Here is a 12,088-nt window from a genome sequence, read left to right as displayed (position 1 = left end):
CACACACACACACACACACACACACACACACCCTACCCTAGACACACACACACATGCTCTGTGATCAGACCGTAGATCTCCTCATGACCTATGAGTGTTCTCTCTCCACATTCTGAACTCTGAAATTCCTGTATCATGGCCCCCCACCCTCCATCTCTCCTCTCACTTGCTCTGGACTCTCTTCAGTCCCTTCAGCATCATCCCCTTCTCTTCTCTTCTGTCCCGTTTTTCTCATTCCCGGTTAAAGGGGGAGCTCCCCCTTGTGCCCTTGACCTCCTCTCCTTCCAGCTCCTTTGGGTGCTGGCCCCTGTAGTCATGCCCTCTCTCTCTCTGATCCTCGGGCTCCTTTTCTCCACGAGCTTCTTCCCGGCTGCCCATAAACCTCAGATCTACCCTCGGCTTCTCTACCCTTTGTCCCGACCCTTCAAGCTCTGTGCTGCGTCTCCCTTCCTTGTCACAGACAGAGTCCCAGAAAAACAGTGGTCCCTGCTGGCTCTGCCACTTGCCTGCCTCCCCCTCATTCCTGTGGCAGGCTGGCTGGGAACCTCACCACCCACTGAAACTGCTATCTCCAAGGTGACCGGGGGAGGGGGGGAGGAGGGGCCAGACCATGGGAAGGGTACTCAAATCAGAAGTCACAGGACCTTTCTCAGCCCTGCCCCATATTAACCCTCGGAGAAGGGAAGGGAAGAAGCCTTTGTGTAGCACCTACTATGTGTCTACCACTGTGCTCAGGACTTTACAAGTGTTATCTCACAACAACTCTGTGAGGTAGGTGCTATTATTTCCCTCCCCATTTACATATGAGGAAACTGAGGCAAACAGGTTAACGGATCTGCCCAGTGTCATAAAGCATCTTAGGTGTCTGAGACTGCATTTGAACTCCAGGCCCAGCGCTCTGTGCACTGTGGCGCCCCCAGGGGCCTTGGGTAAGTCACTTCTTTCTGAGCCTCAGTTTCCTCATCTGTAAAATGAGGGGATTAGACTTAATGACCTCTAAGGTCCCTTCTTGTTCTACGTCTGTGCTCCTGTGGTCTCATAATTGCTGGAGCTAACGGCCTTACTTTGTTCATCGTCCTTTTGGACCCTACCTCAGTTTTTATGACACTTTTCTTTCCTGGTTTTTCTCCCTCTTATTTTAACCCCCCTCCCCTCCATTTCTGGTCTGGCTGTCACAGTAGTCAGCCCCTGGGCTGTTCCCAACGACTGAGACCACGACTCTGCCCTCTCCCAGCCAGACAGACCCAAACCCCAGACCAGCCCAGAGGTGCTTGTCATCTACAACAAGCTGCTGTACTGGATGAGACGTGCCAGGCGTGTCTGGCATTCTCTCCCCCCTTTTCAGTATCATCTCCTTGTAGCTGTTCTCTTCCCTGTAAAATGGGGCCGATCACACCTAGCCGACAGACCTAGCAAGGAAGCACCTGTCAAGAAAGCTCTCGATGTTAGTACAGACTCACTTTTCATCTAGCCCTCCCTCCCCCTCTGCTGTCATCCCCTGGGCTCCTTTCCCCTCCTAGCTGATATATATACATACATACATTCTTGCATGCACACATACACGCAAACATACACACATACATGATGTATACAGATACATATCTATGTACATATGTATATGTGTGTGTACATACATACATACAGACAGACAGACATACATACACACATACACACACACATATCTGTAACCAAGAGAGACACTTGGCTACTGTGTAGAAAAACTCAGTATCTCCTTGGTTACCATATTTGTGTTGCTAATGATGATCGTCTGGCTCCCCCTCTGAAGACCTTTTCTGAAAAGGGAAAGGGGTTTATCTCCTTGGAGGAGCTATTCAGGGCTCATCAGCTCATCCCGGAGTAGGTGGGCCCTGGCTCTCCCAGACCGAAGGCTAGGCATGCTGAAACAAATCACTTCTCCCACTGCTGACGAAAGGTTCACCACTGCTTTCTGCTCTTGTATCAGCCTGATCCAGCGGGCCAGGAAGGAACCCGTGATCCGGGGGTTTCTATGCCAGCCTGTTTCTTCTAGTGGAAGGACCTTGCGTGGTTCGGTGGAGTGAGCAGATTTGGAGCTATCTGCCAGGTGCTAGCTAGGCAGCGGGTTCTTAGGACCAGAAGTGACCTTAGAACATGTTATGTTAGAGCTGGAAGGGGCAACCTTAGAGACCATCAGTCCAGCCTCTGGAAACTGAGTGACTGGCCTAAGGTCACACAGTGAGTGGCAGTGCGAGGATGCTCAGCTTTAAGAAAAAACAACTTTACCTATTGTTGTTGTGGTTGTTATCATTTCAGTCTTCATGGCCCCATTTGGGGTTTTCTTGGCAAAGATATTGGAGCGGTTTGCCATTTCCTTCTTCAGCTCATTTTACAGATGAGAAAACTGAGGCAAACAGGGTTAAGTGACTTGCTCAGAGTCACATAGCTAGCAAGTCTCTGAGTTTAGATTTGAATTCAGGTCTTCCTGCCTCCAGGCGCTACCTGGATGCCCCATTCCTGTAGTTGAGGTGGGATTGAAGGAACCCTGCAGGTGAATTATTTTGTAAATGTCAGTCTCATTTAAGAATCTGTTTATAGATCTGCTTGATCTGGCTTGGAGTAGAGGAAAGCTACTCAAATACTCAAATTAAGATCTGTACAGCCTGAACTTAGGAGTCAGTGCCAGTCAAGAAACGCTGAGAAGTCGGGAGAAAGCCTTGATTTAACTTAGTGGGGAGATGGGCTTGGGTGCAGGAGGCAGGAATGCCTTGCCCCCCTCCAGTTCCATCTGACCTTGGGCCGGGAGCCAGAAGGCTTGGCTGCTACTCCTTGCTGCGCCACCTCTCCTTCTGTGACCTTGGGCCAGGCCCTGGGCCTCAGTCAGCCTCAGCTTCTTTATTAGTAATGGGGAAGTTGAGACTCTAGGGGCTGGGAGGGGTATAGACCTCATCCTTATCTCTCTTGCATTTAAATTCTCTGACTGCTCACAATAGACTTCTAGACTGCTCGTTGGTACAAAGATATGTAAGATCATTCATGTCCCTGTTGACAACTGAGTCATACCTAGAAGGAGAAGGGATTTCCGAAGGGCTGGTTTTGCTGATTGGAGCTGGGACTGATGCTCAGCATCCCTGATGGTAGGGTCTGCCCCTGGCCAGGCCCGTCTCACCCCCATGGCCTTGTGGATGCGGAGCTCTCCCACCACCAAGCCAATCTGAACAGTTCGCCTGCCTCCCATTGCCAGCATTCTGGGTGTTGTAGGAGGCCTTTAGGAGACTTTCATCTTGGTGAGGGAACCAGACCCCAAACTATAGCCTCCCACCTCAGCTGCATCTTCCTGAAGAGAAAACACGCGCACGCGCACACACACACACGCGCGCGCGCGCGCAAAAACTCAATGGTTAAAATCATGTTGGCCTAGGCTGTTGTCGCTCAAACTGCCTTCTGAGTCCGAAATCAATCATCTACCTCAGAGGCCCCGACTGGGCTCCAAATGTCCATAGAACTGTCCTAAGAACTAGCCTCATATCATGGGACTTACTGCCATAAAGGAAGGGAGACAAGAGAGGGACTTCAGATGAGCCTGGCCTCGGCATGCCTCCTGGGCCTTTCCTTTTCTCCCAGGCTGCATCGTTCTGCTTTACCACGCATGGGCAGGTCAGATGTTGAAGTGTTTGTTAGCCCTCTTTCTCCTCAGGATCTCGCCACTCCAGATTTCTTTTGCCATAGTTTTTCAGACTCACTGACTTGTGTATCTCCCTCTCTTCTTCCTCCTTCTGCCCCTCTGCTCTTGTAGGCCATCGTTCTGGTGCACTGGCTGCTGACGACATGGTGAGTCATCTGGCGATGAGTTTTCATTATTGGGGGGCTGGTGATCTGTGGGAGCAGATGTCCTAAGCAGGAACATTACAGAACTTTTGGAATGAAGCCAAGGCAGCTCTCAGAGGAAAATGTATCTTTCTAAAAACTTACATCACCGCATTGGAAAAAGAGAGCATCAGGGGCCAGACATGAAATTAAAAAGACAAGGAAAACAAAATTACCCTAAAAAATACAAAGAAAAATATCAAACACTTGGGGCAAAATAGAGACATTTGAAAATAGACAGTGTGAACAATGAAACTAAGAACTGTTTTATAAAACTACCAGGTGATAGATAAACCATTAGCTGACTTGATCCAAGAAAAAGAGAGGAAATTCAGGTGGCCAAAATAAAAAGTGAACAAGGTAAATTCACAACGGAGAAGGAAAAGAAGAAAATCATTAGAAACAAGGGACAGCCACGTGGCCAAGTGGATAGAGCACTGGCCTTGGAGTCAAGAGGACCTGAGTTCCAATTTGGCTTCAGATACTGTACTAGCTGTGTGACCCTTGGCAAGTCACTTAACCTTGATTGCCCCAAAAAAAGAAAAAGGAGAAACGAGAAAGAAAATTATTACAAACGAGTGCACACAATCGTATCAGCAAAACTAAGAATTCGAAGGAAGTGGCTGAGTGTCCACGAAAATACAAAACACCCAAATTAACAAAGCACAGATCTTAAGTAACTCAGTCTCACTTAAAAAAAAAAAAAGCTAGCTGTAAATGAACTGCCAACAGGAAACAAAACTGGATCAGATGGATAATAATAACTAGCATTCAGCCTACTGTGTGCCAGGCACCATGCCAAATGCTTTATAGATATTGTCTCAGTTCATCCTCACAACAACCCTGGGAGGTGAGTGTTATTGTTATCCTCATTTTACAATTGAGGAAACTGAGGCAGACAGCGATTAAGTGACTTGCCCAAGGTCATACAGCTAGAAAGTATCTTAGGGTGTATTTGAATTCAGGTCATCCTGACTCCAATCTAGGCGCTTCATCCACCATGCCACCTAGCTTGACAAACCAGAAAGAGATAAAGCAGAAACAGAGAACTCTAAACCAATCTTCCTAATGAATGTGATTGCAAACATTGTAAGTAAGATCCTTGCAAGAAGATTACAGCAACATAGCCAGTAGATAATTCAGTGTAAGGTCATTAGATTCATACCACACATATAGGATGGTACAGAAGTAAGAAAATGATTTGCATAATTAATTACCTAAATGATAAAAACTACCTAATTTTCAATGGATGTAGAAAAAACTCTTGATTAAATAAATTTATAAATAATACATAAAAATGTATTATACAAATACATTTTTATATATTTATATGTATATATTTACATATAATTACATAAAAATAATCACATGAAGACCTCCGATCATGATCAAAAGCATATATCTAAAAGCGAGAGTTAGCCAGTATTCTCAATATAAAAACACTAGCAGAACACAAATTTAAACAGTAGTAATGCAGCGGCCCCCAATTCCCACTATTATCTGCCACACTTCTAGAAATGCTCATTGTCTTAGTAAAATAAGAGAACAGAGTTCAAGGCATAAACATTGGCAAGGACAAGATAAAAACCTCCCTCTTTTCAGTTTGCCTGATGATGTATGTAGAAACTGTAGGGGAGTAGCAAAGAAACTGTGATAAATGTTTCTGTAAAGTAATAATAATAACAATAATAGCTAACATTTATATAGAGCTTACTATAATAAGTCGCTTACAATAATTTTTTCATTTGATCCTCACACAACCCTGAGAGGTGGGTGCTATTATTATCCCCATTTTAAAGGTGAAGAAACTGAGGCATACGGAGGTGAAGTGAATTGCCCAGGGTTGCTCAGCTAGGAAGTGTCAGAAGCCAAATTTGAAATCAGGTCTTTGTGACTCTAGCAGGACGTAATATAAATCCATAGAAATTATCAGCATTTCTATGCTATCAAAACCCAAAAAGAAACAATACTGAAAAGTTCTATTCAAATAAACTATGAATACCAAATACCCAAGAGTTGGCCTACCAAGATATATGCAATATGTATGTAAAATATAACTATAAAATACTTTTTACAGAAATAAAGGAAAAAGTTTTAAGTAATTGTAGCGCTATTCAGTATTCACGATTAGGCCATAATACCAGAATAAAAATGACCATGCTGTCTAAATTATAGATTTAGTGCCATTCCATTCAAATTATCAATCCAATAATACTGGTTAAAAAAGCATAACAAAACAAATCAGTGGGATAAATAGAGAAAGCAGACACAATCCACAACAGAAGATGAGTGCTGGATGGACTCAAGAACATAATTACCTAGAGGATGGATTCCGTTTTTCACATGAAGCGATAGGAAATCTGGGAAATGGCCGGGCAGACAGCAGACTTTGATTGATCATCCTCTGCCACCAGGAAGTCAAAAAGGATTCGTGATTTGAATACAAAAGATCATTTCATTGAAAAAAATCAAAAGAGACAAGAAAGAGAATCCATAACCAAACAAGGAATAGAGGAGATCCTAGAAGTGAAATTGGACAATCTTAATTATACAAAATTTGAAAACTTTCAAACCGATGAAATTAATGAAGATAGAACAAAAAGAGAAACCCTAGAGTGGGAACACTATCGACATCAAATACCACCAGTAAAAGTCCAATATTCACTCTGTACAGGGAATTGGCACATAGGTAATATCAAGCTCCATTCCCAGATAAGTGGTCAAAGGATATGATTTTTTTTTTAAGGCACACTATAGGTGACTATTTGAAAACATGCTCCAAATTATACAGTGATAAAAAAAAATTGACAGTAATAAAAATTCAGTTAATATAAAGCGGAGATTTCATCTCACATCTCAAACTGACAAAAACGATAAAACAGTGGTAAACAGTCAGTCTTGGTAAGATTGGCCCACTGAAGTCCTATGGGTGAGACTATGACTTGTTTATCCGGTTTTTGCATATTTGGATTTTTTTAAACAGCGTGAGTAACCTGCCCCTACACACTTCTTGACTTAGGGATCTGTTTCTAAGCACACACCCCAAGGAGGCCAAAGATAGGACCACATGGCTGACAGATTTCCAAGTGTTTGTAGCCGCCCTCTTTGCACCAGCCAAGAGCGGGAGACAAAGCGGGTGACCATCAGCTACAGAAGGGCTAAGCTGACCTATAGTAGCTTAATGGTATGGAAGATTACTGGGCAGGAAGAAATGACAAATGTGAGGAATTCAGAGAATTAGAAGATTCAGCCCCAACAGATACAGCCTGAACTAAGCAGAACAAAAGGAACTGTAGACACAGTGCCTACAACACTGTAAAGGAAAAGTTCACTAAAGGGAAGGAAGGAAACAAGCATTTATTAAGTGCCTGCTGTATGCCAGGCATCCTGCTGAGTGGTTTACAATTATTCTTCTAAACTCAGAGTAGCTGGAGAAACCAGGGGTGAACTTGCAGAAGTGATGATTAAATAGAACTCCTTCCTAAGAGGAGAATGTGGGAGACTACTCCAGCCAGGTGTTTTGTATACTGGCACGTGTATGGGATGCTTTTGTTACAAGGAAGGATTCTGTCTGGGCATGTAGGAGGGAGTGTTTTGTTTTGCTTAAAGAAATGACTGATATAAAGGGAAGAGGCCTCAGATGTATTTTTAAAAAATAATGAAGAAAAGAGCTGAAGACTAATGCGGTGTGAGTAGGCAGTGAGAAGTGAGAAAGGACCTAGCCCAGGTATTAATCTGGTGGGACTGACTGTGTGTGTGTGTGCCTCCTTTTGCCAGGGGCTGTTTGACATTCTCAAACTCCTATGCCTGGGCTAATTTCACTGTCCTGGCCCTGGGGGTGTGGGCCATTGCTCAGCGAGATTCCCTGGATGCCATAATTATGGTGAGTTTAGGGATTGGGGGAAGGTCGGGTGACCTGGACAGGATGCCTGGGGGCTGACAGCCCTGGGGGGCCTTTATTTTCACCATTCTTCACTTCTATTCCCAGCTCTCCTCTAAGGCCCTGCTCAGCTTCTTTCTCCTCCATATTCACATAAGTTTCCCCAGCCTTCCTTTCCTTCCTTCTTGTGTCCCTAGTGACCAAACTTTCACTTTCAAAACCTTTTCCAGAGCACTCCAGTCTTCAGCCCTTGGGCACGCTCTTCACCAGCAGCCTGGCTTTTCCTTTGGGAAGGAATGCTGGATGCCATGTTCTTTGTTTCGATTTATCTGGCCTACGCAAGTGGCCCTTTCCAAGCTGGCTTCATGGGCTCACCCCCTGTCTCGACCCAATCCAACCCCATCTCCACCCCCAGTACTTTTATAAAGAGATTTCCTTGCTTTCCTCAAAACAAATGACCTTACCTTGATGTAGGAAAGCCCAGGGACACATGAACCCTCCTTCCCAGCACTGGTACACCTTCATTCTACAAGTATTTTGGAGCATCTATTCTGTGCCCAGTGCTGTGTAGACAGACACTGGTGGAGGGGAGTCAGCCCCTAAGGAGCTCCCTATTTAGTTGGTGTGACAAGATGTAAATGCCTTTCTTTCCTGAAGCAATTAGAGAATGAGACAAGGTCCTCCAGGGGTCATAATCAATGCTGAGTGCAATGGGGTGGAGGGAAGGAAGGAAGGGTGGAGGTCAGGGTGGGATAGAGTTAGTTGGGGCTGGTTTGTGGGAAGGAGATGGGTTCTGAGCTGGGCCTTAGGAGATATGTACCGCTAACTAGGAAGAGAAGAAGGGGTTCTAATGATGGAGAAAAGGAAAGGAGCCTTGATACAGTACCAATAACCAAACGAAAAAATGAATGTTTGTTAAATTAGAAGGGGCTGGGTGGAGGAGGAGAGCATTGGAGGAGGGAGGGGGAGAGGCGCTGGGTTCATGCAGTCCCCATGCAGGACCAGTGTGGACAGAGCTAGCGATGGGGACCAGTCATGTGATTCCAGTGGTAGAGGGAGCTCTCAGGTGTGCCTACTTTGCAGCTCACAGTCTCAGAGAGTTGCCCGAGCCTGAAAGTAACATGCCCAGGCTCGCATGGCCAATATTTGTCAGGGGGAGGGAGATAAGGAGAGAAAAGCCGAATGGACCGGGTGAGGTGTCTGATGCCAGCCAGCCCCTCCTGGGGAGCTGGCAGGAGCAGCCTCCTCAGCAGGAAGTCTGTTCCTAGTGACAGCCGGCTGGCTGCGTGTCCATGACCATGAGCAGCTCGCCTCTCTCCAGCCCGCCAGATGGAGATAATACCTGGCAGGGTTTGGGGAGGCTTCCGTTTGGCAGACCTGGAGGCTACAGACAAAAGCCAAAGGTTTCCTCTGTTGAACCAGGGTGGGCTCAAGGACTTAGCAACTAGTGGACACAGTCTGGCACAGTGACTTCTTTGAGAAGAAACAAATGAGTTTTCTTGTCACTGGAGGCCCAGCCTATAGGAGGAGTGAGTGCTTACTCCTGCGTGGAAGGTCGACCTAAGCTAAGGCAGTTCTCCACCCTACCCCCAGCCCCCCACAAGCCCTCTGGCAGTGAAGGCAGCACTTTCCCATGGGCCTCTCTCACACTTCCTGTGCTTTTCTCCCCTTCCCTCCTCTCTAAGCCCTTGAAATAATCATTGATCCACTGTGATTTATGCCAAGCAAATAATAGTGCCACCTTCTGTTCTGTGTCCTTTTTGCCCCTTTTAAGGGTAAGGTAATGGGGTGACTGCTCATGACTGATTGGAGTTTGGGGATGAGCTCTCCCTTGAAGCCCGGCCTCTCTCAGAAGGCAGAAGCAGGGTTCTTGCCCAGCATTCTAGCCTTTCTGTCCTGCTTTGTAGAAGCCTGGGGTTCCCTCAGCCCCAGCAGGGCCTTTGCCCAAGCTCAGCCCTGTGGGCACTGCCCGTGCTTTGTATTTTGCAGTTTCTGGTGGGCCTGGCCATCACCATCCTCCTGGATATCGTCTACATCAGCATCTTCTACCCACATGGTATCCCGCTGAATGACACGATACGCTTCAGCACGGGCATGGCCATCTTCAGCCTCCTCCTGAAGCCCCTGTCCTGCTTCTTTGTCTACCACATGTACCGAGAGCGAGGGGGCGAGTTCATCCTCAACATAGGTGAGGCTGCGGCGTGTGCAGGCGGGCTGTGCTGCTGCTCTGGGTCCTGACTCCTCTCCTGGCCCTGCTTCTCCTCCCACAGTGACTCCCTTCTCTGATGTTTGTGGTGGCCCAACAACCCCCACATCTGCTCTACGCCCTATGGGATGGGAGCTGAAGATGTGGGGATTCCTTTTGTATTGCTCTGCCCTAGAGAACATGAGTAGAAGACAGTTTGGTTACTGTGGGGAGATGTCTCAGTTGACTTCCTCCTCCCCACCTCTGGGCCACAAAGAAGACACGTTTCCTCTTTCTTCCTCTTCTCCCTGGCCCAATTGGAAAAGCAGATGAACAAACCTCAGCCTTCCCTTTGGCTCTAACGGGCAGATACAGTCCCAGCCTAGCATCAGGCAGGACCCCAGGGTCTATGGAAAGGAATGTTCAGATGTAGGCTGAGCCTGGCCTCTTGGGCTTAGCTCTGAGGGTTCAGGGGCTGATACAGGCCAAGCTCTGTCAGCTGGGCCTCCAGCCATGATTCAGGCTCGGGATCTTTGCCAGGGCTTCTGGCTTCCTTGCTGCATAAGTCTGCCCTACCCAGCTACCCCCCAGGGTGGGATGAGGACCCTCAGGCAGGGCCCAGTGGAAACACTTTCTCTGTCGTGAACACCACCTTTCTCTTGAGGTACAGTGGTCCTACATCTGCCCAGCCTCCCCCCTGCATTGTTTCGTGCATTCTCAAACAGGCCTTCAGACAGGGCAGGAAACATCCCAGTTTTGCGACACTGTTTTCCATCCCATTACAGCCTGCGTCCCCTCCAAATGGGCAGCAGGGCCATCCGGAACGCTGTTGCGGAGCACTTATGCAATGCCTGGCACGTGGTAGACTCTAAGAAATGCTCCCTCCCTCCCCCACGCCCCCTTGCCCCCTCGCAGCCTTGCTTCATTTCCTGTTGAAGTGGACGTCCCACCAGATTCTAGGGCTGCCAGCAGCCCTCCGTGCAGGGCCCACAATTAACTGGAAGGAAAGCAGAACAGGGCTCGATGAGACTGCAGCTCAGTCTCGGCACGACAATCCTGTGGGAGGGGCTTGTGGGGGTTGCCTTGCTCACCGTATGCTTCCTCTCCCTCTCTGCCTGCATCTCCAGGTTCTTTTGGCCCATCGCAGGAGCGCAGTGCATACCAGACCATTGACACACAGGAAGACCCTGCCTTGGCTCACCCCTACGCAGACCTGGAGAGCAAGCCGGCGGCCCGGCCGTACTGAGATCCCCCTCCCGCCCGATGTCTCCAGAGATCTCAACCTCCTCTAATGCTGGGCACTCCAGCTCCCCACGCTGGAGACTCACTCCGTTCCACCCTCGCCCTTCCGTCTCAGAGTTTATGAGCTTCTGGCACCGGATAATGTCTCACCATCTCTGCTTCCCTTGGGCGAAACGGGCTCATGATTGAGTGATAGTCTCTCTCCTTCAATTGCGAGCCCCCTCCCAGGCTCTCAGCGCCACACTCCCCAAGGTCTGTCTTACCCACCTTAATGCACTTTGAATAGCTTGACTCTGTTTGTCCCCACCTCCAGGGCCACGCTGCCAAGTGCCTAGGCTGTGCCAGGGTCTCTGCAGCCCTAAGTGTGGCCAGTGAAGGTAGCCGTCCTCCCCATGCCCCAGGAGGGTGGGTAGCATTTCCATAGAGGCTGGGTATGGGGCAAGAGTGAGGGAAGCCTCTCCCTCAGACACGTTTACAACTCCCCAGGGGCAGCGGCTCCACCGTGGACACTCGGATGGAGCCTTTGAAACACTGCCATTGCCTTCATTACGTAACTGCCAAGTTATGGCATTAAAGTTTGAGGAATCCAATCACTGGGCTCTCCGTGTTGTGAAGCCATTTCCAGTCTCTGGCACACCCATTGTGGCTTCAGCATGGGACCAGGGCTGCCAGAGTGCTGGGAGGATGGCCCCATTCAGAGAGAGGAGGCTTCCAGGTGCTTTTCATGAAATGAGAGATGCTGCTTCTTTTGTACTTGAACAGGGGGATCCCCCCACCAGCCTGGTCCTCAGCCCTTCCTGAGCCAAGGATTCTACAGCTTGGGTGGGGAGGGCTCCGTCAGTCACAGGGTCGTGTGTCCAGGTTATACTTGCTGACATGCCTCAGACCTTTGGCCCACCTTTCCAGTTTGAAAGCAGCCCTCTAGTGGTTCACTAGCA

The 12,088-nt window shown here is 48.0% G+C and overlaps 1 protein-coding gene across 1 annotated transcript in view; it reads left to right on the top strand.

The window, feature by feature from the left end:
• AGTRAP (angiotensin II receptor associated protein) overlaps positions 1-11,740 on the top strand; it is an 18,222-nt gene extending 6,482 nt beyond the window's left edge. Inside the window, exons 2-5 of the mRNA XM_027843848.1 lie at positions 3,773-3,807; positions 7,621-7,726; positions 9,713-9,911; positions 11,036-11,740. Coding sequence (XP_027699649.1) covers positions 3,773-3,807; positions 7,621-7,726; positions 9,713-9,911; positions 11,036-11,154 — 459 coding nt within the window. The 3' untranslated portion in view covers positions 11,155-11,740. The remainder of the gene's footprint in view (positions 1-3,772; positions 3,808-7,620; positions 7,727-9,712; positions 9,912-11,035) is intronic.
• The last annotated feature ends 348 nt before the right edge of the window (positions 11,741-12,088 follow it).

Source organism: Vombatus ursinus, unplaced genomic scaffold (assembly GCF_900497805.2).
Source record: "Vombatus ursinus unplaced genomic scaffold, bare-nosed wombat genome assembly UNPS02014932.1, whole genome shotgun sequence".
Taxonomy (NCBI): Eukaryota; Metazoa; Chordata; class Mammalia; order Diprotodontia; family Vombatidae; genus Vombatus; species Vombatus ursinus.
The sequence above is the reverse complement of the archived record's forward strand: the minus strand, read 5'-3'. Positions and strand labels throughout refer to the sequence as shown.